At 38.8% G+C, this 27,930-nt stretch overlaps 1 protein-coding gene across 2 annotated transcripts in view; it reads left to right on the top strand.

Moving 5' to 3' along the window:
• Positions 1-1,763: 1,763 nt before the first annotated feature.
• pudp (pseudouridine 5'-phosphatase) overlaps positions 1,764-27,930 on the top strand; it is a 33,805-nt gene continuing 7,638 nt past the window's right edge. The window contains exons 1-4 of one of the 2 annotated variants that reach the window (XM_083522869.1): positions 1,782-1,943; positions 4,465-4,683; positions 5,486-5,715; positions 20,349-20,529. In XM_083522869.1, the coding sequence (XP_083378995.1) occupies positions 1,886-1,943; positions 4,465-4,683; positions 5,486-5,715; positions 20,349-20,507 (666 nt within the window). In that variant the 5' untranslated portion in view covers positions 1,782-1,885 and the 3' untranslated portion in view covers positions 20,508-20,529. Of the gene's footprint in view, positions 1,944-4,464; positions 4,684-5,485; positions 5,716-20,348; positions 20,530-27,930 lie in introns of those variants that run through there. The other variant, XM_083522870.1, reaches the window with a different exon arrangement.

The raw sequence follows: 27,930 nt of genomic DNA, 5'->3' as shown, positions 1-27,930 counted from the left end.
GTAGCTTACTGTCAAGTATTAATTATTAAAAAAAATATATCACTTTTTAATATTTAAGTTTTTTAGATAGATAGATAGATAGATAGATAGATAGATAGATAGATAGATAGATAGATAGATAGATAGATAGATAGATATTCATTATTGATCTCTAATAATAAATGTCTGTGCTGTAGAGCAGTTGATTCATCTTTTCTTAACATCTTTCCTCTGCTTCATTTCTTTTCTACACATCAATCTATCTTTTCTTTGCACCATCACTTCATCTTCCAACTTTACACATACTTCACGACTACTTTTCCTCTGCTTATTATCAGTTTATTTTCCATTTTCTTTTCACACCATCAAACAACATCTCATCTGCACCATCACTCCATTTTCCATCTTTCACACCAAATAATCTATATTCCATCTTCTCCACACAAAATCAAACCATCTTTCCCCTATACCCTCACTTCATTTTTCTATTTTCTCCCCATGCCCTCTTTCCTCTTTCCTCCCCACAATCACTCCATTTTCCATCTTCTCCCCACACCATCAAAACATCTTTTCCCCCACACCATCACTTAATTCTCCATCTTCTCCTCAAACCATCAAACCCTCTTTCCATCACGCCATCACCCAATCGATCCTTTTTCCTCCACACCATCACTCCATTTCCATCTTCTCTTCACACCAAGCAATCTTTTCTTTACACCATTTTTACTTTTTGCCCTGTTACTTCACACCCTCACTCCACCATTTTTTTCTTCATAATTTGACTCCATCATCCCTCTGTCTCGTCACTTCATCTTGCACTGACAGCTATATCAGTGCTTCATTCACGTCCTTCGATCACAGTCTCCCCAATTAAATGTGGAATCCAGAGCCTCATTAGCTGCTCCATGCAGGACGATTTCTCTCATTCCCCAGACGTATCCAGCCCCCCATCCCATGTGCTATTAACGAGACACACTCCGTTTACACTGCGCTCCCAATTACCCAGCGGAAACTCTATGGAGTACAGAATGAAGTCTGTCAGGATTGTTAGCAGATCTTCAAGAAAAAACTGGACCGTGATCCATCCTGGGGATGCTGAGTAGGTAAGCGTGACACAGAGAATCTGCTGACCGGCTTTCAGACCGGTGTCCGAACAGGAGTCTGAACCACAACACAAGCTCTTCTGTTAAACCCTGGAAATTAGCAGGTATCTGTTGATACTACAAGTGTAATGAGCTTATTTCATTTAGTGAATAAACAACAGATTATAGATGAAAAGAGGTTCTTTGTGAAATCTAGGAAATGATCATAACGATTATTATGAGGCTGACTTGCATTATTACAGAAATAAACAATATATATATATATATATATGTACAATGTTTGAAAGACGAAGAACGAATTCTAAAATTAAATAATATAATAATGAACATTATAAAATATTATTAGTGAATATATGCTGCTTCAGTGTGCATTTACAGTAAACAAACAAACAAAAAATTAGAAGAAGAAATTTGTTCTTTTTTGGCTATTTTGTGTAACTCGGCTATTCGTTTATCCACCTTACTACAATTCCCATAATGCACTGCAGGGACATGCTGGACCACTGTAAGTATCTCGGAGTTTCCAACAGTATCACTTTTTAAATTAGACATATTTTCGACATGAGAATAATATGTTTTATGATTCTAAAAGACTCTGTAATAGCTCAAAATTAATTTTAATAAATAATAGTAACAAATTATGGCTTAAATTATACATTTTACTTTTCGCGGTAAATTTTGTTTGGCCACCATATTTTCCCTTGTAATAAATAGACCTCGCTTGCCGATGAGCTTGTATATAATTCGAGCAACTTATCATATTTTTATTTTGCGTAAAATAAAAATAAGTTTATTGTTTTACAATGTCGTCTTATAAACCAGTCACGCATGTGATTTTCGACATGGACGGGTTGTTATTAGGTGGGTGAGGTGTCTTATTTTATCCAGAAGAGTTTTCGTGGTTACCGGTTTCTATTGTTTTGAATGGGCATGTCAATCCAAATCAATAAAAACCACACGTATTTAGTTCTAAAATATTCGTATTTCTACCAAAAAAATAGTGCTTTTATGCTTTAAACATAATATAATGCGGCGACGTTTATACAACCCTATATATTTCCGCATTGAACTGCGTGTACTTGGGCTGAATCATAATTGGATGACTAGTTCCTATACATGCGCACTACGTAGCTGTATGACGTAATGGCGTTCAATATTGCGTTCAATGGCGTTAATAAATCAATATTGGGCTCAGCCGTGAGACTGAATTTGATGTATTAGTAGAGTACTTTTGGTTCCTTTGGTGTGTGTGTGTGTGTGTGTGTGTGTTAGACCAGATGAACACTTCACATATGCAGTAAAACTGTGCCACAGGCCAGGCACATGCACTGATCGATTTATGGCCTCTGCCATTTTGCCCTCAAACTGTACACATGCCCTCATGGCCCTGTGTGTAAAACTTGTATTTCATTTGGGCCCTGGGTATCACACAAAGTAAAGATGTGTGCCTGGAGTGCAGTCATGTGTCCTGTCACCCGGGTCTTGGCCTCAGCCTGGCCAGTTTCCAAGAACTGCTCCGGAGGGGCACAAAAGTAATATAGCCAGTGATCGATGGGTTTTAAGGGGGCGAGAGAAGAACCTTTGGTGCAGTACCTGTTGTGTGTATGTGTGTGTGTGAGGAAATGAGAGAGAAAGATTTTTCATCTCAGCACCACTGCCAAATCTTTATTAGGAGGAAGTAACTAATGCCTGCTCAGAAAGTGGCTGAAAGTCGTCAGGTGACATCTCAGCATAATTTGCATATTATTCGAGGCGTCATGGTCATTTGCATATCAAATGGTGGTTTGTGAAAAAAGACGTTTTTTGAGACACTTTAAATAAAATAGAGTTTTTACAAGATATTTATGAATTTGTATAATATACTACCATGGTTGTCAAGAAAGCTCACAAAGAGACACACTGGTAATGAGTAGTCAGGAAATAAACACAGGGAAAAAGGGGGACTTGGTTTTGTTTCTTGTCTGCCAAGAAATTATAAAAAATACAAAAGGAAGAGCAAAGGGACAAGACAAAGATCAGCTATGCCGGTCAGTGATTGGATGTTGGGAACAGTGGTTGTTAGTGATTGGATCTTGGGAACAGTGGTAATCAGTGATTGGATGTTGGGAACAGTGGTGGTCAGTGATTGGATATTGGGAACAGTGATTGTTAGTGATTGGATCTTGGGAACAGTGGTGATCAGTGATTGGATGTTGGGAATACAGGTAGTCCCTGAGTTACAATGGTTTGACCTACTGTTTTTTTCTTCTAACGATGGCAATAGCGGAAAATATAGCAGACAAACGTAGCAGCGTATATGACACATTGGGGACGCTACCAGGATGTACACAACTTGCAAAGTTTTCCTGAGCCTTCAAATGGGGTCTCAGTCTGGTTCAGCCTCCACAATCATGTGGAAGACTGCTGACTTGAAAGTTGTCCAGAAGATGCTGTTCACAGACACCAATCCAAGCACATTAATGGAAGGAAAAAACATTGTAGAAAAAGGTGAACCGAAGCCCATTCAAGAATTTGGGAGAGATTCACAAAGAGTGGACTGCAGCTGGAGTCAGTGCTTCAAGAGCCTCCACACACAGACGTATCCATGGGCTACAACTGATGCATTCCTTGTGTCAAGCCACTCCTGAACCAGAGACAACGTCAGAGGTGTCTTATCTGGGCAAAGGACAAAAAGGACTGGACTGTTGTTCAGTGGGGCAAAGTCGTCTTTTCAGATTCAAGTAAATTTTTTATTTCATTTAGAATTCAAGGTCTTAGAGTCTAGAAGAAGGGAGGAGAGGCACAGAATTCATGTTGCTTGAGGTCCAGTGTAAAGTTTGCACAGTCACTGGTGGTTTGAGCAGTCGTGTCATCTGCTGGTGTCGGTGCACCGTGTTTTATCAGGTCCAAGGTCAGGATCCGAATTTGGTTATTATTGTGGAAGCAGACTTGATCAGTTATTGGTCATTTTGAACAATAGAGATCATTGATTGTTTCTTAAGAAAAATGGTGATTTTTTGTTGAGAAGGGTGGTGATCAGAAATTGGTTGTTGGGTATAGTGGTGATTAGTACTTTAGGAACAATAGTGGAACAAATGGTAAGACCATTCAGTTATTAGTAACAATGATCAATAGTGATTTATCATTAGGAAAAAGGGGGATCAGTGATTAGTCATTAGGAAAAAATAGTGTACCGTGATTGAAACATTGGTGATCATTGATTGGCCTCTGAAGCATATGGCCAAAAAAGTGCACAGTAAGGATTAGCCCCTCACTGTGAAATCCTGCTTGTCTGGACGGGTTGTGTTGTCTTTCTTTCTTTTTTTTTTTTTCCTGTTCAGCCCTTGTCTTTCACAACATCTCTGGCGTAGATTATCGATCAACAGTTTCTCGGTCTGTGCAGATACAGAGAGGTTGTACACAATCTCTTTCCAGGAGGTCTGTGATCGGTTCGGGAAGACGTACACATGGGAGGTCAAGTCCACCGTGATGGGAAAGAAGGCATTGGATGCCGCCAGGATCATTCGAGATTCTCTGGATCTGCCCATGACGAGCGAGGAGCTGCTGGAAGAGAGCCGGGCGATACAGGAACGTATTTTCCCCTCCGCTTCCCTAATGCCAGGTATTTAACAGTAGATTTTTTTCTGTGTTAGTAGCTGGAAGGTTGTGAGTTTTGTTCCTTAGGCTACCAGAAAGCAATTAATAGCCACTTGGGCAAAACCTTCAACCAGCAACTGCTCGGCAAGACACTGGGATCGGTTTTACTTGTAAATCGCTTTTGATAAAAATGAATAAATGTAAATGTAATGTAAATGCGATGGGGCTTTTCTTCCCTCTGTCTTTCAGGATTGCATCCAATTGCTTTGCAATTATATATATGCCGAGAAACTTGCTTTTTGATGAATGAATGTAAAACCGGCCCGATTCCGAGAGACTGCTGGAATAATTGCGAAAGGTCATGACAATCGCTGATTCTTGCTCTCGTGCTTTCTTAATTAGCTCATAACTAACTTTTGATAAAGCGGCATGCATTATGCAGAGCGCCTCTGAGCATGAGCAACCACCGTGACCTTTTGCTGCGATTTGGGCCGGCACCCCAAAGCTAGCTAATTCTACCTTTTGTTCCTGGAGCGTGAGTTTTAGAGCAAAAAAATATATATAATAGGATTCTGTGACCAGGATAAGCTAATGTGTAGTCCATGCACATTCGAGCAGAACAAAAGGAACGAGGTGCCTCTTTTAAAGCCATCTTCATCAGTTCAGTGTTCAGGATAATAAAACATGGGTCAAGGATCTCTTCTAATTAAGTGACAATTTTCCAACTTGACACGTAAATCCAATCGGACGCCATCTGTCAGGGCTCACGGGTCTCCGTCCCACCGCCTCGGGTCTCTAACAGGCCGCATTTCTATTTCAATTACCAGGTGTGGAAAGGCTGGTCACACATCTCCACAAGCACAAAATCCCTATCGCCGTGGCCACCAGCTCTGCTGGCCTGACCTTTCAGATGAAGACGAGCCACCATAAAGACTTCTTCAGGATGTTCAGCCACGTCGCTCTTGGAGACGACCCAGAAGTGAAGAATGGGAAGCCTCAGCCTGACTCATTCCTGGTGTGCGCCAGCAGGTTTGACCCCCCGGCCAAGCCAGAACAGGTGCGACATTCACAACTGTCATTTTCATCTCAAGTCAAGAGAGAGTTTGAAGAAGCTTTTATTGTCATTTAAAACATATATAGCTAATGCAGTACACCAGGTGTGGGCAATACATTTTTACAAGGGGCCACATGAGAAACCTGAATTGTGTCAGAGGGCCACACCAACGATAATATTATAGGGATGCACCGAAATGAAAATTCTTGGCTGAAACCAAAAACCAAAAATGAGGAAACCAAGGCCAAAACTGAAAACTGAAACACCGAAAGAAAAGATTGTCAATTATTAGAACCATTGCATTTATGGCTATGAGTGTGTACTAACCTCACTAAAATCAATGCATTGCAATTCAAAGAATAAATCAATTACAAAAGTGTTTTATTTATTCTTATAAATTATTGTTATTTATTTGTTACCATTCATAGTACAGACGGAGTGCGCATGCTCGGATTGACTTTACTTTTCTGCGCCACGTTCTTCTCATATTTAGAATGCCAATCGGGATGTTTGGATTTCAGGTTATAAATTAAACCCGACGTAGAGAAACTCTTTGCAGATACACCCCCTCTTGAAATTTCAGCATTGCATGTTTTGCAAATCGCTATCCGTGGGTCTTTCTATGAGATATTGAAATAAGTCCACACCGCAGACATGGTGGCTTTTATCCAGATAACTGTGTGCTGGCTGCGCTTTTTTATTGCGTCATTACAATTGTGTTTCTGCCGTGTTGTTTCGGTGATTGATGTATTTCGTCCGAAGATTTTCGGTGGCCGTATTTTCGCTGCATTTTTATAATTTATGATATGCCTCACGCGGGCCGGACAGGGACGTACAAAACACAGTGCACCAGACAATACAAAACACAAACCAGTTCCAACTGGTAAGCCTACTATATAATATGTTATACATACAATATGGAAAAGATAACTATCTTCTAATGTTGTGCAAAAACAGCAAGAGCAGCAATCGAGAGGTGCAAAACAGCATAACAGTAAATATGTAAACAGAATAATATGATACCAATATAATATGGGTGGTGCTGAAGACATGGATGTGTATGAATTGATATAAGTGTGTGTTTAAGTTCAGGTTGTAACAGTTCAGTAACACACAGTTGAGTAAGTGTGTGTGTGTGTGTGTGTGTGTGTGTGTGTGTGTGTGTGTGTGTGTGTGTTTGGTGCATTTCAGTTCTGTGTGTTGAGGAGCCTGATGGCTTGAGGGGGAAAAAACTGTTTCACAGTCTGGATGTGATGCCGCGAATGCATCGGCACCTCTTTCCATTCTTCAGGATAGTGAAGAATGTGTGTGAGGGGTGTGTGGGGTCGTCCACAAAGCTGTTGGCTTTGCAGATGCAGCATGTGGTGTAAATGTCTGTGATAGAGGAGAGAGAGACTCCAATGATCTTCTCGGGCGTCTGTAGAGTTGTGCAATCCGAGTCAGTTGCAGTTCGCAAACCAGGCAGTGATGCTCTTGATGGTCCTGCTGTGGAACATGATCAAGATGAGGGGAAATAGATGGGCTTTCCTCAGTTCCTCAGATGCTGCACCTGATCCAGTCTGACCGAGGTCTCTCAGTCAGGAAGTCCAAGATCCAATTGCAGAGGGAGATGGTTCGGTTCAGTAGGCTTGGCGTTTTAATCAGGTGCTTCTAAGGGATGATTGTGTTGAATACTGAACTGAAGTTACTACGTATGTGTCCTTATTGTCCAGGTGGGCGAGGGCCAGATGGAGGGTTGTGGTGATGGCATCGTCCATGGAACACTTTAGACGATATACAAACTGCTTGGGTCCAGTGAAGTTGGTAGCTGGGTCTTGATGTATTTCATAAAGAGCCTCTTGAAGCACTTCATTATGATCGGTGCAATCGTGGCAGGAGACAGTAGACTTCTTTGGCATGGGGACAATAGTCGTTGTCTTGAGGCACGTAGGAACAATGGCGCTGCTCAGGGAGATGTTGAAGATGTCAGTGATGACATCCGCTAGCTGTTCTGCACATTCCTGAGCACACTGCCAGGAAAATTTAATGGTCCAGAAGACTTCCATGGGTTAACTCTGCGTAGAGTTTTCCTTACTTCAGCCATGGTTAGACAGAGCACCTGGTCGTTAGGAGGAGGGGTGGTCTTTCTTGCCGCCATGTTGTGTTGAACCTTAAACTGGGCATAGAAGTCCTTCAGTGCATCTGGGATGAAGGTTTCACTGTCACAGACAGGTAAAGTTGTCTTGTAGTTTGTGATCGCCTGGATGCCCTGCTACATGCACTTGTGTCTCCGCTGTCCTAGAAGTGGCCATGGATTCTCTTGGCGTGTGTGCGCTTTGCCTCTCTGATGGATTGTTTGGACCTTGCTGTTCCTAAGGCCGTCTTGTCCCTTGTGCTGAAAGCGGAGTTTTTATACTTTAGCAGCGCATGCACCTTTGCGAATGACCATGTCATCAATGCACTTGTTGATGTAGCTGGTCACTGATGATGTGTACTCGTCCAAGTTGATGGAATCGCTGTTGGTTGCAGCCTCCCTAAACATGTCCTAGTTAGTTCACTCAAAAATTCCTGAAGGTTCTCACCTGTTTCAGAACCGGTTTAGAGCATCTGATGAGTGGTCTGTATGCTGGAATTAGCATAACAGAGATTAAGTGGTCTGAGTAACCGAGGTGGGGGGGCTGGGCTCCGCACGATACGCGTCCGGGGACGTCTTTCGTTGCAAAGTCCACATGCTGATGGAATTTAGTGAGCAGTGATTGGAGATTTGCATGGTCGAAATCTCTGACGCTAATGAACACTCTGTCTGTAACATATATAGTAACATATCATTTACAGGGCTTTGTATACCACATACCTAATAATTAACGTTATTAGTGGTGTATGAAAATATCCATACACATGAGTATTAAAATATTTTGTTTGCCGATACGATCAATTCTCAAAACCGCAAGAACGATATAAAATCAATCATTTCCCAAAAGTTATATACTAAAACATATGAAAACGCTTACGTCCCTGTACTGCGCATGAGCAAAATGTAAGACACATTTACCTTCGGCATTCTCCCCCTGTTGTTTATTTACTGTCTGGCTCTTTGAAACGTTGCGACAATGACTAAAAATGCGTCATTGTATTCGAAAACCTCCATTTTCACAGTTCACACTGTTCACAAACGTTTTCAAAAAGCAATGCTAAAAACGACGTCTCAGTGTCGGCTGGAATGCCAAAACGGAGAGAAACAATGTTGTGAGCCAGCAGTTGCCATGACCGATTAATACCGAATCATCTTACTGACCTGTTGTCAATTAACCTCATTATTTGCAAATTCATTTTGATAACACTTACTTATCCAGACTTTTGTTGCCCCGTCCCAACTTTTTTGGGACATGTTGCAGCCGTCAAATTAAAAAAATATTTTCCTTAAAATAGTACACTTCCTCATTGTAAACATCTGATGATGTTTTTCATGTTTTATTGTGAGTTAAATATGGGTTTATGAGATCATTGCATTCATTTTACACACTGTCCCAACTTTTCTGGAATTGGGGTTGTATAATGTCATCATGGTATCGTATAAGGGTAAAACTTTTACACTCTTTATTTTGTTTTCTCTCCTCACATTCATCATACGTCTGCAATTTCTCTCCTAGAGAAATGTGTAAGAAGACAAAATTGGTTGAATCGAACAGATCCTGTGCCTTATTTGTAATAATGCCAGGGCGTAATTACAACTGACTTGATTCTCATTGTCTCATCTGTAATAATTAACCCCCCATTTCATGCAACCACTCCATTTTAAAGCATGGGAGCAGAGTTTGTGGAAGGTAATTGGTTAAAATCAAGTGGTAGAGTTGTTTAATTCAGCCCAGTAGCTGAAAGGGAATCTATCTGCAAAAAAAAAAAAAAAAAATGCTGATTTATTCTGCTCAAAGCCTCCAATTTTTGTGTTTAATTGCCTTGTATAAATGCGCTAAGAAAGTCTGACAGGAAAGTCATCTGCAGATGGGGATTAACTAAACACACGTTTCAGTTTACAACGCTGTAAAACCCGCAAAAAAGAAAAATCCTCCACAAGGAGAGTTGTACAGAGCAATAACTGTAACAGTAATGACAAACTCTCTCACGCCGTCTTTACGATAATTATATTGTAGAAGCCCACATAAATCAAGCTTCCTCTACATGAGCACGTTATCGCACTCAGGGCAGGTCAGAGAAACATTTCAGCTTGGAATCTTTTCTTACAATTTGTTCATTCAAAGTATCGGAACCTGATTTACTAATGTGTTCTTGCTACAGGTTTTCATAAATTTTTTTTTTTTAAAGTTCACTGCTTGATGTGCAACAGATTTTTTTTTTTTATTTATTTTTTTTATTTTACCATTTTTGTTTTTTACACCACTCTGGATAAAGACTGTTGTGTGAACATTTCCTGAAAAAAAAGAAAAAACACCTGTGGCAGCCAACAACCACATCCCGTTTGAATTCTGAACAGAAGCCTTAAACGTTCTGTGTAGAATATAAGTGAAAAATGTGTAGAAATGTTTCCGTTTTTAAAGAACCTTCTCATTTCCAAAGCATACATGCAGTGAATGTAATGGTGGGACGGGGGTGCGTGAGCATGTAACTGCAGGTAAAGAATGTCTTTAATAATATTAAAGGCTCAGGAAGACGGGGACAAAACATGGGGTGTGTGTGTGTGTGTGTGTATATATATATATATATATATATATATATATATATATATATATATATATATATATATATATTCTAATTAAGGGCCATTCAAAACAGGTGTGGGCAATAAGAACACGTGGGGAAATTACCTTCAACGTGGCAGGGGTGGGCACATGACCTGAGGCGAAACATAAACAAGGAAGTGCACCGTCACGCAGCCTTCGAGACGAAGGAAAATCATCTCAGACAGTAATGAAGACGCCACAGTGAGAGATGAAGCAGCAGCACACTGTGCAGTTCTGCAAGTTTATAATGTTCTCGGTCAACAGGTGTTTGTGCAAATTGCTCTTTTCGTCTCCGATAATAGCAGCGCTTTTGTGCCAGCGCTCTCTGTCGCCATGAACCCAGATTAAAAAAAAAAAAAAAAAACAGGAACCCTCTTCAGGCCACTTTGTTCTTTCTGTCATTAGTGAGCCTCTTGCGTAGGCGAACGCTCCTCAACCCGTTCTGTAAAAGTGTGTGTGTGTGTGTGTGTGTGTGTGTGTGTGTGTGTGTGTGTGTGTGTGTGTGTGTGTGTGTGTGTGTGTGTGTGTGTGTGTAAGAACAATCCACTTGAAAGAGAGGCATCCTGGTTTTTGTTCAGTTCTACCTTCTCACTGAAAAATGGGTTAAAAAAATTATATAAATAGATTGAAGCTTCAATTATTCAAAACTTATATTTCATACACACACACACACACACACACACAGTTGAGTTGTAACGGTACACAAATTCACAGTGTTGTCATGGTTTGTTACAATTTCAGTACAGTCAGGGGGAAGAAAAGCAGAATATAAAATTGCTTGTCGTTTTTTTATTAACACAGTTTATTATCATTTAAATTTGTCATCAACATTTTACATTTTTAAAACAGTTTTAAATAAAATGCCTGCTTGGAAATATATCACATTAATAAATACATATAAATAATCAATAATAATTATACAAATAATAATATTGTATAAATAAATATATAAATTTTTTGAATTTATATAACAAAATAAATATATAAAATTTTTTTTGAATATTTTGAAAAAAAAGAAATATATACAAGTAAAATTGAAAAAAATTCAATTTATTCCATACACTTATTATTATATTGATTAAATTGAGTAATCGATTAAATCGATTCAGCAAACAGGAAGCTTCATCTATAGAAATTCCAAAAGAGTATTTCAGATACTGTTTCAGCTATCAGTGCTGATCGTTCTGTCCTGTAACAATAAAGTGTATTTATTGCACTTATACCAACTTCTATTTATTTAGATCTATTTATAATTCTATTCAGGAAATGGAATTATAGGGGAACCTCATTAAACTTTTCACAAGACACACTCACTCAATAGGATAGTGGGTTTTGGTGTTGTAGTGTGGTTTTTGTGTTGTACTGTGGTTTTTGTGTTGTAGTGTGGTTTTGGTGTTGTAGTTTTGGTGTTGTAGTGTGGTTTTGGTGTTGTAGTTTTGGTGTTGTAGTGTGGTTTTTGTGTTGTAGTGTGGTTTTGGTGTTGTAGTGTGGTTTTGGTGTTGTAGTTTTCGTGTTGTAGTGTGGTTTTTGTGTTGTAGTGTGGTTTTGGTGTTGTGGTTTTGGTGTTGTAGTTTTGGTGTTGTAGTGTGGTTTTGGTGTTGTAGTGTGGTTTTAGTGTGGTTTTGGTGTTGTAGTGTAGTTTTGGTGTTGTAGTGTGGTTTTGGTGTTGTGTGGTGGTTTTGGTGTTGTAGTGTGGTTTTAGTGTTGTATTGTGGTTTTGGTGTTGTAGTGTGGTTTTGGTGTTGTAGTTTTTGTGTTGTAGTGTGGTTTTTGTGTTGTAGTGTGGTTTTGGTGTTGTAGTGTGGTTTTGGTGTTGTAGTTTTGGTGTTGTAGTGTGGTTTTGGTGTTGTGGTTTTGGTGTTGTAGTGTGGTTTTTGTGTTGTAGTGTGGTTTTTGTGTTGTAGTTTTAGTGTTGTAGTGTGGTTTTGGTGTTGTAGTGTGGTTTTGGTGTTGTAGTTTTAGTGTTGTAGTGTGGTTTTTGTGTTGTAGTGTGGTTTTGGTGTTGTGGTTTTGGTGTTGTAGTTTTGGTGTTGTAGTGTGGTTTTGGTGTTGTAGTGTGGTTTTAGTGTGGTTTTGGTGTTGTAGTGTAGTTTTGGTGTTGTAGTGTGGTTTTGGTGTTGTGTGGTGGTTTTGGTGTTGTAGTGTGGTTTTAGTGTTGTATTGTGGTTTTGGTGTTGTAGTGTGGTTTTAGTGTTGTAGTTTTGGTGTTGTAGTGTGGTTTTGGTGTTGTAGTGTGCTTTTTGTGTTGTAGTGTGGTTTTGGTGTTGTGGTTTTGGTGTTGTAGTGTGGTTTTGGTGTTGTTTTGGTGTTGTAGTGTGGTTTTGGTGTTGTAGTGTGGTTTTGGTGTTGTAGTGTGGTTTTGGTGTTGTAGTTTTGGTGTTGTGGTTTTGGTGTTGTAGTGTGGTTTTGGTGTTGTAGTGTGGTTTTTGGTGTTGTAGTGTGGTTTTGGTGGTGCGGTTTTTGTGTTGTAGTGTGGTTTTGGTGTTGTAGTGTGGTTTTGGTGGTGTGGTTTTTGTGTTGTAGTGTGGTTTTGGTGTTGTAGTTTTGGTGTTGTGGTTTTTGTGTTGTAGTGTGGTTTTGGTGTTGTGTTGTGGTTTTTGTGTTGTAGTGTGGGTTTGGTGTTGTGTGGTTTTGGTGTTGTAGTGTGGTTTTGGTGGTGTGGTTTTTGTGTTGTAGTGTGGTTTTGGTGTTGTAGTTTTGGTGTTGTGGTTTTTGTGTTTTAGTGTGGTTTTTGTGTTGTGGTTTTTGTGTTTTAGTGTGGTTTTTGTGTTGTAGTTTTGGTGTTGTAGTGTGGTTTTGGTGTTGTAGTGTGGTTTTTGTGTTGTAGTGTGGTTTTTGTGTTGTAGTGTGTTTTTTTGTGTTGTAGTGTGGTTTTTTGTGTTGTAGTGTGGTTTTGGTGTTGTAGTGTGGTTTTTGTGTTGTAGTGTGGTTTTGGTGTTGTAGTGTGGTTTTGGTGTTGTAGTGTGGTTTTGGTGTTGTAGTGTGCCTGTTATCCAGTTGAATCACTTTATTAAAGATCACTTTTGTACAACTGTTTGTTTTTTTTACTCACAAAAACAGAACTTTTACTTGCAGTCACACCAATTCATAAAAGATAATAGTAAATAAACAAGTGTTGTAAAATAAACAGTAATAGTAAAAAAAATTGTAAATAAACAAGTGCGCACGCACACACACATATCCTCGCGCTCCTCCTTAAATGCCCCCTCCGATCACTGAAAGAGCGAGAACAATCATTAGACGTTATTTGCTTCAGGTGAGGCATTCCTGTGTTTACTGCTCCCGGCCCCGCCCTCCATTCACAAACCGGCGCTCGGCCTGATTGTCTGATTGGCAATCTTTGGAAAACCTGCCAGTGTAGCTGTACAGCGTTTTAGAATGATTTTTTTTTAAATCTACAGCATTTTTAAAGTTGACTGCTTGATGTGCACCTTTTATTTTTTTTAATTTTTAATTTTTTTAACCGAAATCAAGATATTTTTTTTTACACCACTTAGGATAAAGACTGTTGTGTGAGTATATATATGTGTATATATATATATATATATGTGTGTATATATATATATATATATATATATGGGATATATGGGACTTGCTTCCCGTGGGCTCACCACCTGCAGGACGGACCATAAGGGACGGTGCTGTGAGGATTGGGCGGCAGTCGAAGGCGGGTTATGCCTGCTTAGACTGCTGCCCCTGCGACCCGAATTACGGATAAGCGGGAGAAAATGAATGAATGAATGAATGAATGAATGAATGAATATAGGACTTGCAATTATCTTATTTTTCTAACTGATCAGTTGGGGGTTAGAGGAGCAGCTGACTCCTTTTGTATGTGTTCCTTTTCCAAACTGTTACGACAAAGTTAGAGCTACACAATTGTACGGACGTGTTTGGATGCGGTAGAATAAATTTTTCCTTGATCTTGAACTAGGAGACCAAACCTGTTCCAGCAGGACAACAAGCTGACTTCAACCCTATTGTGATGAAGTGGAACACTGACTGCACCCCAGGCCTCCTCACTTCATCTACATCAGCACTTGACTTTACTAACAGCCTTGTAGCTGAATGAGCACAAAACTCTACAAGCACACTCTAAAATCTAGTGAAACATCTTCCCAGAACAGTGGAGGCTATTATAGCAGCAATAGGGTGGAATAGGATTTTCAAAAAGCACATATGAGGCTTATGATTAGGTGTCCACAAACCTTTATTTATATAGTGTAACTAGTAAAAAAATAAAGAATTTTACCTTATGTTCTTGATAAACCTCAGAGAGAGGACTTGGAACTGGAATTTCCTGCTATGGATACATTGTTGATGGGAGATAAGTTATAAGTTAAGATAAGTTTTCCATTATCCCTCCATTAACGTCCAAACTTTATCCAAACCTGATTGTTTTTTTTTTTGGAGCATCATGATTAGAAATGGAGAAACCTGCCTCTGATTTTTTTCCACTTCAGGATTGAAATGTTTGTTAAATGACTGAAGCTTTCTAAAGATCTCAGAAGGATGACAGGCAGCCAGGTGTTAAATAGTGCTGCGTTTCTCCTAATGAGATATAAATGGGGTGCAGAGAACAAGAGAGAGAGAGAAAAGGAGCGATAGACTCCCGCATGGAGGAACAGTGAATGACGCCGAGGGCCTCTCCGGCACGTCGCCGCAACGTGCGAAAAAGACAAGAATAAGAGTAGATGTAGATAAAAAAAACAAAAAACATGCGAGATGCACGGGAGAAAAGAAAATTAGACGTTTAGACTGAAAAAATCTTTTTTTTTTTTTTTTTAAGTAGTTAGTCGTGGAGCTAAGTGTCTCACCAGGGTTTTTTTCGCACAAGTGAAGTTCCCAGAGGGCTGAAGTCATCGGAACCCATTGATCCTGGATCTCTTATTCTCTCGCTGCTCATAAAACAATTGTTCACCCGGCTTACGAGGCGTCACGCCGCACCCGAGCAGCTCCAGCTCTTTGTTTTTTTTTGTTTCTCTCTTTCTGTTCTTTCTTTTTTTCCTGTTAATTTATTTATTTATTTTGGCTTAGGTGAGGTGTTTGGGATTTCAGGTGAAATCTACAGAGAGAAAGAGAGAGTGAAGGAAAAAGTTGGTCACAAGATGACAGATGATGACAGAAGGAGGCCGAACGTGAGGAAAAAAGAAAAAAGAGACAAAGGAAAAGAGATAAAAGGCAGACGTGCATGAACACACCGAATCCTGACTCCTGCGCCATTGAAACCTTTAAGGCTGGTTTTCAAAGCCTGGTTAAAAAACCGGATGAGGCTACGCAAGAGGACATACCCTCCTCCATCTTTCCCTCCCTCACTCCAATCCCCCTGCCATTAGCACTCTCAATTAGCTCGCTGTGGGGGTGAAATTGTAAACGTCTTCTTTAGCACTTGGCATCTCCTCAAGCTGCAGTTAAGAATAGATAAGTTCCCTTTTTTTCTCCAGGTTTTCGTTTTTATTTTTTGCCAACAAGCTGAATATTCAGATGTACATCTCTTTAAACATCCGTACCGTTTTTAAATGGCAGATCCTTCGCTTTGACTTGACACACAAAACCATGCTACGTAAGAATATCGTTCATTGTCAGATTAACGAACAGACAGTGACGGATGAGTTTCACGCAGATCGTTAAAAAGTCAAATATCAATACGTTATCTTGAAGTTCATTTCTAGCAGCAAAAGCTGGCAGAAATAACTGTCAGGATCTGGGGGATTTTCTGGTTAATACCCCCCACTTCTAGGTCAGCAGCCATCTTCTTGTGATGGAAACGGGGGTTGGGAAATATCCGGGGAAATCCTCCAGATCCTGACGAGAACAACTTGTGAAAAAATAACAACTTGTACCCAGTATGTTGATGATTTAGAAAATCGGTTGCTATCGATAACTTACGAGGAGGAATAAACTTCCTTCACAGCTGTGTATACAGATGATCAGATTTTGTTTCACTGCAGCTCCATCCAATCCAACAGGACTAATGTGGATAGTTAAGGCATTTAATTGGAATTCACCTAGAAACCTCAGCACACGACCACACAAGTCCACATTAGAACCAGGGAAAAAGCGGAATACGCTGCTTAATGACGTCTCTGATCGATTACCATTTAGTATAGTAATATATTTATTGGGATATTGATATATAGGATTTCTTCATCACTGTCGGGATTAGAAATCGTTACCATCTAAAGGGTTACACACGTTAGGTGAAAAAAAAAAACGAATCGGCGCCTGTCAGATGACCCGAGACTCCGAACTGTGAATTGAACAGTGCTGCAGTGTAACAGGTTAGGAATTCGTCTTGGTGTTTGGCCACACACACATATGCTGTGGATCTGTGGTGAAAACATCAGGATCTGCAATGAACAGCTGAACCGAATGCATCGAGCGCAAGAAAGTGGTTTGGAGGTCTACCAAAAGAAGATCTATAAATAACAGCCAACATTAACATTGTAGTGACTTTTATTCAGTCAGTAAAATGCTAATTAATAGGCTTTAGGTCATTAACGGGAAAAATGTATTCAGGTGGAAAAGTGTAATAAAAAACAAGTTTAGTTTGTCCAGTCTGTGCAGTTCAGTAGGGACCTCCAGGTGTAATCATTCTATAGGAAGACGTGTCCGTTGTCCACTTTTAGATTGTAATAAGACTTCATATGTGCTTTATTAATGCAGGTGTAGATTTACTATTTAAAACGAGTGTAAGTGGTGAGAATGCAATGCAGACATCTAAGTATCACTGACACAACAGAGTAATCAAACTACTGCAGCCATGTCATACATCAAAACCAATGTGTCAATGAGGAGAATTGCATCATGGGAGATGATAAAACCCCTTAACTCAGTGTGTAGTAGTCGACTTCTATTATGGGTCACATGCAAGTTGCCACAAAATTGTTTGTAACTGCAAAACTTCTGGTACATAGATAAATGACGTGTAGAAACGTTAGGCTGACTGAGGAGAATTGCATTCTGGGTATTCTAATATAGCCACATGCACATAAGAGTGTGTCTGCCACATGTGCTTAATTGAAGAAAGGTGTTCTTGTGAATTAGATTCACTCTTTAAAAGCAGACATTGTTAGTATTGAATATGAAATGCAATGCATCACTTTTATAAATGTGCATCATCATCATCATCATCTTCATCATACAGAGTTTTTGTCATCTTTTATTTCTTCACTTTGACAGCATGTAATTAGTTTGTCTGTTTTTTTGCCCCATTGGCATGAAATGCTCCCCAAAATGTTTCCCGTGTGGTACATCATAACGCTTGAATTATTGAGGAGAATTGCAGGATGGTATTCTAACGGAAGGTATCTACGGAAACAAGGCACCTGCATATTATACTAAAAAGTCCAGTTATATGTACAGGTCTAATTAATTATGCGGGAATAAACACCTACACAAGTTGCATGTTGGGGATGACGTTTGCAAATACGAGTAGCACTCACATCTTCAGTAAATAAAACGCGTGGAGTGTACTTTTATAGAAAAACTTTAATGTAGATGAAGGTGTGTATATATATATATATGTATATATATATATATATATATATATATATATATATATATATATATATATATATATATAAAATGAAACTGAGGCAGATTCACATCTCGACGCAAATCCAAGGATATGATGTGTTAAAGATAAATATGAAACAGCCACCGATGGGATGTGATACGATTCACCCCTATTACGATGCAGTGCATTCTGATTTCCATTCGATTCAACACAATGCGATTCAACTGGGGCTATAACGTTACACTAAACTCACAGTTCGGTAAGTAGCTCAGTTTTTGAGTCACGGTTCGATTCAATTTCAGTACGGTTAGGGGAAGAAATGCAAAACATAGAACTACTTGTCGTTTTTTATTAATGATATAAATAATGATATTTTTGAATATTTTATAAAAAATAAAACAGAATATATTAAATGAATGCAATACACTTTTTTATTATATTGGTTTAATTGAGTAATCAATTAAATTGACACAAATTAAATTGATAAATAAAAATAAATAAATGGAAAAATGAAATTAAATAGTTTACATTTGTTAGACCCCATTTGGATAATACAGATGTGCATATAAGAGTGTGTTTGTGTGTGTGTGTGTGTGTGTGTGTGTGTGTGTGTGTGTGTGTGTGTGTGTGTGCACTTTACATTTAATATTTAATTTTCTAAGGATATAATCTACCTAACTGTTCTACTTATTTCAGCATACTTTAACAAATGTCTTTATTCCTTCCATCCTTCATTCATTCACTTCCTCAATATGTGAAAGTGTCAGAATTTTCTCCTTTTAAGAGAAATTCTTGAAGCCGGACATAAACACTAAAGAATCCATATCGCTATCGTTAGCCGCTAGCCACTTACTCCATTACAACCCTTAAATTTAATGCAATACAATGCAATGTAAAAATCTGATACTATGCAATTTAATATGGTACTGATAGTTCACTTTTATTTATTTGGTTCAGACAGACAGCAAATCATAAATTTTTGTACAGTAACTGCATTCTGACTTCTAACACTTTGCCCTTTCACAAAAACAACAACAGGCCTTTGCAGTGCAAAACAAATTTCATCTCCAGGAAGATGCAGCTCTACCTCTGCCATGTCAATCTGTATTCGATGTGACTCTAGTGTGTCTGTGTGTGCATATGGTATAAAATAATTGACTGTAATAATCACTCCACCATGACATTAAAAAAAAGTTCAGATTATTCCTTTCCTCAGAGGATCAAATTGGAAGAAATTTCTTTCAAACAAGACCAAACATCAGACATGCACTTCACAAGTGAAATAAAAGCTCTGTAATGACCGAAAGCATTTCCGGCCCATCACTCATTGTATGTCATCCCTGGAGTTGTTTATAGTTTCACCTGCAAAAAAGCAAAAAAAAATGCAATTAACTCCACATTAGTGCAACCAAGAACAGATCACATTAGCTAGCTCTATATATTGACCACTTTTTAATTGCTTCCAAGTGCTTAATTTAACACGTTTATTGAGCCGTTCAGGAGCAAACGTTTTTATAAAAATGTGCATTCTTACTAAAACACATTGTTCTATTTACCGCAAACTTTTATCTCTTTAGAAAATAACCTCTAATCCATGGCAGAGGTAGCAATCCATGGGGTCTTGACCCAGTGCCGGGCCGTGGAAAAAAAAGAAAGTAACCAAAAAATATGGCGTCTCTACGGCCAGTTCACAGGTGTCCCTGACTGGGAATGTACAGAGTCGAATCAGAATTTCCTAGTCTTGCCTACAGTTGAATGATACTCTTATTATGAGATAACTTATGTGGAGAAAACCGTACTTTTATGTGAAATCAGACATAGAGCACCCCCATGTAACCAAAATGCCATGATCCTTGTTTCCTAACACCTCTGCAAGGATTCGTCAGTAAGATTGGTAGTCGAATCAGGCTTATCAAAGCTTTGAATCTTTGACAATTCTGGGTCAACCCACCCTATGTCGAGATGCATTCGCTATCGAGTCGATAAAGTCCTCAAAATTGCTTCAGGATCTTGAAACTAAACAGCCATGATTGAGGAAAACATTTTTATAAATGTAAAAAATCATTTGTTGGCAGTTATTTAGACAATAATGGCTGTTGAAATGTTCAGAGGACAGTAAATCTGCACTGCTATACAAGCTGCACACTGACTACTCTATATCCAAGTTTCATTTCTATAGTATTGTCTCTAGAGAAGATCTACTAAAATGGTTGCTGAATGATGAGGGGTGTCCTCACTTTTGTGCGATAATGTACAGTATGTACTGTATATATACCCCTCCCCATTAGATGGTGTACAAGAGGTTCAAGCTTCAGGGTCTATTTGTGTTCTGATCTTTTTTTTGCCTTTGAAACATTACAACAAAAAGCGCTTGTATTTCTCCTTTGTTTGTTTCCCAGATTCCAGATTCATACCACGTCCAAAATCAGCGAACGATCAATAAGCGAACGACCCGACGTTTATCTGCAATTACTGCGAAGATTAAGGATTGCAAGTATTTAAAAATAAAAAGAGATAAAGAAAGAAGACGTCAGTTAAAAAAAGCAGGGTTTTCCTGACGCTGCAGTTTAAAAATATTTAACAAACCGTATTGCCGCACATGCCTATATTTATCACATCTATTAAAACTCCAATACGGTTCTCAAGTACACGGCTTCTATATTTCCAGGTCGGCTTGGTTCACGCTGGAAAGTACTGCAGTGTTTTTTCATATCGGGATTCATAAATATTTGATATCTCAGCTTTGTGTAGTGAAGCAAGCAGGAACAGTTCAACAAGAGTCCTTTTTTTTTTTTTTTTTTTTTTTTAACATAATTTTGTAAATAATATCCTACATAAATGTGCGCCAAGTTCTGTACAACCACAATTATTAAAAATGTTGGTGCAGTGTGTAAAACGTAAATAAAAACAGAACAGATTTGCAAATCTAATAAATCCATATCTACATTTTTTTTTTTTTTATCATTTTTAAACTAAGAATATACAGTACAGACCAAAAGTTTGGACACACCTTCTCATTCAAAGAGTTTTCTTTATTTTCATGACTATGAAAATTGTAGATTCACACTGAAGGCATCAAAACTATAAATTAACACGTGGAATTATTTATGGAATTATATACATAACAAAAAAGTGTGAAACAACTGAAAAATGTCATATTCTAGGTTCTTCAAAGTAGCCACCTTTTGCTTTGATTACTGCTTTGCACACTCTTGGCATTCTCTTGATGAGCTTCAAGAGGTAGTCACCTGAAATGATCTTCCAACAGTCTTGAAGGAGTTCCCTGAGAGATGCTTGGCACTTGTTGGCCCTTTTGCCTTCACTCTGCGGTCCAGCTCAACCCAAACCATCTCGATTGGGTTCAGGTCCGGTGACTGTGGAGGCCAGGTCATCTGGCGCAGCACCCCATCACTCTCCTTCTTGGTCAAATAGCCCTTGATGCCTACAGTGTGAATTCAGTGTACAATTTTCATAGTCATGAAAATAAAGAAAACTCTTTGAATGAGAAGGTGTGTCCAAACTTTTGGTCTGTACTGTAGTTTAACCGACCCTAGTTTACCACTGTGTAGCGTCACATCTTTAAAGAATGTGGATGTGATGTGGCCGTTTCTGGATCATGTTCACGCATGCCTTCTTCTTTGCATGATAGAGAAATAACCTGCATTTGTGGATGACATGGCAAACTGTATCCACTGACAATATTTTCTGGAGGTTTTTGTCTGGCCGATGCCAATATATCTCATAAAATCTAACAGTTAATAAGAAGTGATACAGAAAATTGCTTGAATTCAACATTTATTGAACACCACAAGCCTCTCCAATGCCTGCACTTGTTCACGTGGCTACCTGTAGCCTAAACTACAGCTGGTTGAAGGATCGCTAAGAACAGTTCCAAAAACTCGCCCTTTCTCTCCAAAAGTAATATGAAATTTAAGATTAAGTATGAAGGATAAGAACTTAAAGTCCGGGCACTGACTGTCAGTGTGGGGGGGCGGGGGCGGAATTTGGGAGACACGCTTGTCTCCCAAATTCTGACATGACTGAGAAAAGCTACACGTATCCGTTAGCAATGATTGCGGCAGGTGTAAACATTGCTTGCTTTATACTGTATATTCAGTTGTAGCTTTTCCGGTTTCCCTGTTTGGATGCCAAATACACACTACTGCCACCTACTGGTATTGGAGAGCTATTGCAAGCACAGAACGTACACGCACATTTTGGTGGCAGATGCCGGGGAAAAAAAATGCCCAAAATCGGCCTGATTATTTGGTCGACCGCTAATGTCCATTACGGAATCATAACTGTTCTAAATGCAGTGCCGCCCGAGGGCTCGAAGACATCCAGGATTGATTTTCTCCCTTGTCTCTCTCTTGCACAGAGATTTCTTTAAAACTTTTGATATTATGTTCGGTAAATGATGAGATATTTAACTGTTTTGCAATTTTATTTTGAGGAACATTATTCTGAAATTGTTACAAATTAGTAGACAGTCTTACATACATTGATAAAGCTCTGCCCATCTTTACTTCTGAGAGACTTTCCCTTTCTAACACACTGTTTATATCCAATCATCATACTGACCTGTTATTAATTAACCTCATTAGTTGCGAAATGTTTCTCCAACTGGTTAATATTAATAACACTTACTTTTTCCAGACTTTTGTTGCTAAATCCCAACTTTTTGGAGACGTGTGGCAGCCATCAAATACAAAATGATCTTATTTTTTCAAGTTTAAATATGGTCTATTGTGAATAAAACACAGTTGCAAATCCTTGCATTCTGTTTTTATTTACATTCTACACAGTAGCCCAACTTTTTTAGATTTGGGGTTGTGTATTAATAATAATTGATAAAAAAGTTAAATCCATACAATACAATTACATCTACAATAATGTATGTGGGGAATCTGTATGTGCTAGCCGGGTCAGTTCTCGCAAACGTACTATACAAGTGAGAACTCGTTCTTCAAAGAGTGCCTTCTTGATCATTAATACAAATATCCTTCTAGGGCATGATGAGCTTTCAGTTGAGGAAAAAAAGCAGGATTTGATCTTGCTCCTGACCTATCGGATCGGTTCGTATTACGAACGCGCGCATGAGTATGAGCTAAGAATGTGAACGGAGATATCTGCCCACCTTTTGATTCATGCAACGATGTTACATGGGGTTACAGATAATGAATACCAAGTAGTTCTGTCCCATGGTACAGAAGCAGCAGTCCACAGGTGAGTAATGAACTAACATGTGCTCGTTCATCTCTATTCTAACCGGAGGCTGGGGAACAGACCCCCTCTTATCAAGGGAGGACAGGATTGTAATTTATTTATTTATTTTTTTACTTGTCAACATCTGGCTCGAAACGGCCTGAAGGGGAGCACAGGGTGGGATCCATTTGAATTAATGTGAAGATTAGGAGCAGGTAAGAGTATTCCTTTGTCGTTTCATGCCGGTTTGGTAACGTGGAGCGTTCCAATCGAGTGAAAATGCGCCGTTAATGATTTTGCGTCCGAATGAAGTATATAAGAAGGACCAGCGACTCAAAATGCGAGATCGCAAATCCCAACAAGGTCATCTGTGCCCAAGAGCCAGAGGTGTGGGTGGGATGCCATCTTCTTTCTCACAGGTCAATTAGAGTGACATTAACCGATCACTGCCTTCTCTGAATGCGGGAAAAGGAAGATGAAGAAGACTTAATTTGTTGCAAATTTTTTCCTATGCATTTCCCAGCTTGTTAGGAAGCTGGGGTCAGAGCGTAGGGTCAGCTATGGTATGATATCCCTCGAGAAGATTGTGTTAATGAGGCCCTAATTGCTCAAGAACCCAACAATAGGTGCAAACCCAACCACCACCCATAGTGCTTTTCATAGTGTTAGGCTGAGGTGGACACAGCATATGCAGCAAGTTAGAAAAGAATGAGATGAGAAGGCTGGCTTCATGTGCCTTGAAAAAAGCACCTGCTAGTTTCCTATGGTGGTTGATGATGTATGATGGGAATGAGCATGTGATAAGGGTGTAACAGTACACAAAATAAACGGTTGGTTCAATTTCGGTACAGTTAGGGGGAAGAAATGCAAAACTTAAACAATTTAAATGTCTGCTTTCTTTATATATATATATATATATATATATATATATATATATATATATATATATATATATATATATATATATATATATATATATATATATATATAATATTGTACTGTAAAGGGGAAGAAATGCAACACAAAATTGTCTAATTTTTTTTAACACAGTTTATTAACATTTGTAATCATCAACATTTGTACAGTTACAGTACACAAAAAAAAATTAATAAAATGCCTGCTTGGAAAAATAAAATAATTTGTTTATAATATCTGTGCTAATAGTTAACTGGTACCAAAGCTGCTACAAAAAAGTATTTAGCCAAGGCTGTAAATACTTATGTACATGTGATTTAATTTTGTTTTATTTAGAATAAATTTGCAAAAATTTCAAACACTTCTGTTTGTTATTATGGGGTAATGTTTGTAAAATGTAATTATCTAAAGATATGTTCTACTTATTTCAGCATACTTTAACAAATGTCTGCATTTAAGAAACACACAATATAGTTATTTCTTTATCTATTCAATGTATTTATTCGTAAATAAATTCATTACATCCATCAATCATTTATTCTTTCCCTCAATATGCGGAATCTTCCGGATTTTCTCCTTTCAATAACAATTTCTGAAGCTGTACATAAAGTAAAAAAAAAAATCCATATCGTTAGACTGTTGTAAAAACAGGAAGTCTTAATATGATAGTGGGGGAACTCAGATTTTGATCATGTGCTACGTGTAGGACATGATCAAAATCTGAGTTCCCCCACTATCATATTATATGATATGATGTGTACCCCACACTCGGTACACATGTGCACTGAACCGAAAGTCCTGTATGGAATCGGTTTGGTATAAATATGTATACCGTTACACCCCTAGCATTCAAGTAATAGTGGTAAGGAAACCCATGGTAAAAAATTGCCCATTGCCCAGAGTTTACTGCACAGAATGCAATGTGTAATCAGACCCATTTTACACTTCTGTCTTTGCAATCTGTCTTTAAAGGCATGGTTTTATAGACATTGGCACATTTCTACTTTGCGTTTGTAGATTTGGCAAAAATGTGAAGCCAAACATGACTGAATCCCGACGCAAGCAGATCCGTCCGTCAGGCCCAGAGTTTTTGACTTGATTGAGGTTCTGGTTTACTTTGGGGTTTAATCTCTGATTCCTTTCACCACAACCGCATAAACAGCCCGTGAGTCAGTGCACCCTAGGGACCCTGAGGGAAATTTAACCTACATTCCTGGCCTGCCACAAGCAATTTGGATCCACTTTGTTTTATCTACTTTTATAAATATATTCTGGGGAAAAAAAAACAAAAGTATGCACCAGATTTATGTGTTGGAGGGCTTCCTTCGAGTTCGACCTATAGTTGTCAGAATAATACACTGACATGACTTGACTGTTGTTGGATTGAGGGTTGTTATGAGAAATACTATTATAAGTGAATAAAGTTTGACAGGTACGGGTTTTTTTTTAGGGGAGTGGTGGCTCCAGCGGTTAAGGCGCTGGGTTGCCGATCGGAAGGTCTGGGGTTCAGGCCCCGGTATCGCCAGGCTGCCACTCTTGGGCCCTTGAGCAAGGCCCTTAACCCTCTATGCTCCGGGGGTCCCTTACGAGGGAAATATCAAGGTCCGTGACGTCGGAGTGATGTGGGGCCGCCTTCCCGTGGGCTCACCACCTGCAGGAGGGACCGTAAGGTACGGTGCTGTGAGGATTGGGCAGCAGTTGAGGGTGGGGGCCCGCTTAGACTGCTGCCCCCGCGACCCGAATTACGGATATGCGGGAGAAAATGAATGAATGAATGAGGTACGGGTTTTTCTCTGGCCGATGCCGATACTGATATTTAGATATCGAGCAGCCTGATATATGATGACGATTTTTTTTTTTTGGGGGCCGATATGTTTGGCTGAATTTTTTTTCCTTCACCTCATAAAATCTAACAGTTCATTAATAAGAAGTGATACAGAAAATTGCTTGAATTAAACAAACACAGGCCTCTTCTATCAGTGCAGCTGTTAGCAGGTTTTAGTAGCTGTGCCAACCTGTAGCCTAAACAACAGCTGATTGAAGGCTCACTAACAATACAGTACTTAAAAGTTACTCACATTCTCTTTCCAAATGTTGTCTCGAAATGTTCTTCTCATTCTCTCATCATATGTAGCATCATATTTATCCAATAAAATAGATAAGGCTAGATTAAGAACGAAGGATAACAACTTAAAGCCCAGGACACGCCAACTTTTGAGCGTCGGGCAGATTTAGTTTTATCGGTGTGTTCTGCACCTTTGGCTCTGGTCGGACAGTGTCAGCTGTTTTTCCGTCCGATTCTGCATGTCGAATTGGAGGCGGAGCTCGTTGGCGAGAAAGAGAACTCCAACTGGCTATTTAGACGCTTATCATTCTTGCTACCAGTCTTTGCGAGAGACATGATTTGAAAAAGCTACACGGATCCATTAGTAATGACAGTAGGAAAAACTGCTTGCTATATATATATATATATATATTTACACTTTTCCATTTCCATTTCCAGACTACTGCCCCCTGCTGGTGTAGGACAGTTCTCTCTAGTAGAGCCATTGAGATCAAGCTTTTTTTTTTTTTTTTTTTTTTTGACAACTGTAATTTATAACTATAGCAAATATAATGATGATCAAGAATTTGACAAAACAAACTATTTGTTTGTTCCACCTGCTTGAAAGGGAAACAAGTTTCTCTGTATATTATCTTATAAACATTACAGCAGTCGGCTTGTCAAACTGTAGCTGCAGTATATTTTCTTTATGGCATATAAAGACCTGTTTGTCACAGAAACCTCAGTGGGCAGTTTGTATAATCGGTTAAGCCATTAAAGTAAGGTCAGAATCACGATTGTGCGGTTCACAAGGCCGTGCGCTCTTTTATGGTCGGTTTCTTTCAGAGACTATTTTGTCAGAAGCTGCATAGGTGTATGTGCTTGTGTGTGTGTGTGTGTGTGTGTGTGTGTGTGTGTGTGTGTGTGTGTGTGTGTGTGTGTGTGTGTGTGTGTGTGTGTTTTCTCATCTATTTGTACAGCAGCCCAGTAGAGGGATTTCCTCATTTGGGCTTTACTGCTCAAATCTCTGTTGGGTACTTTGTCAAACCTGCAGCTTGAGTAGGGAGTCTTTACAGAGTTCACAACCTCTTGAAAAATGTGTGGGCAGCACAACTCAAATATGTTTGTGTGTATGTGTTTACCGAGAAGCTTTGCAGTATTGATCAAACTCCTAACCTCATCTAGGGGAAAGGCCAGCCGAGTTCTGGGAAATGAGATATAAAATGAAAGATTAATTGACACATACAGCATGCCAGTGCCGTTTTCTTTTTTTTTTTTCTTTTTTTTTTTTCAGCTTTTTGTTCTTAAGCAAGTTTTTTATTATTATTATTATTATTATTATTATTATTATTATTATTATTATTTCCGTTAATATCGGCATAAAACGTCTTTTAAAAACGATTTACACGGGCCGTTTTTCTCATCATGGAGCTGCAATGGCCACAAGTGTATTGATGCCTTCATCAATAAAGCTTATAGATGTGCTGTCCACATGTGCTGACCAGTGTTTTTAGACATGTGAGAGATTTTAGGAGTGAAGCTATGTTTAGACAAGTCTCGTCAAGTCTCTCAATGGTGTATGCCTTATGGTGTATATACAATGCTCTGTATGTGTATTTTCTTTTTGGTATGGGTGTGCATTTTAGTTGCTGTTATATATATATATATATATATATATATATATATATATATATATATATATATATATATATATATATATATATATATATATATATATATATATATATTTCATACACCTCTATGAATCCTTTATCATCCTGTAACCTTCCCTTTGTTGTCTGTCTCTCACTACTGCT

The sequence above is a fragment of the Silurus aristotelis genome, assembly GCF_946808225.1.
Source record: "Silurus aristotelis genome assembly, chromosome: 20".
Classification (NCBI taxonomy): domain Eukaryota; kingdom Metazoa; phylum Chordata; class Actinopteri; order Siluriformes; family Siluridae; genus Silurus; species Silurus aristotelis.
The sequence above is the reverse complement of the archived record's forward strand: the minus strand, read 5'-3'. Positions and strand labels throughout refer to the sequence as shown.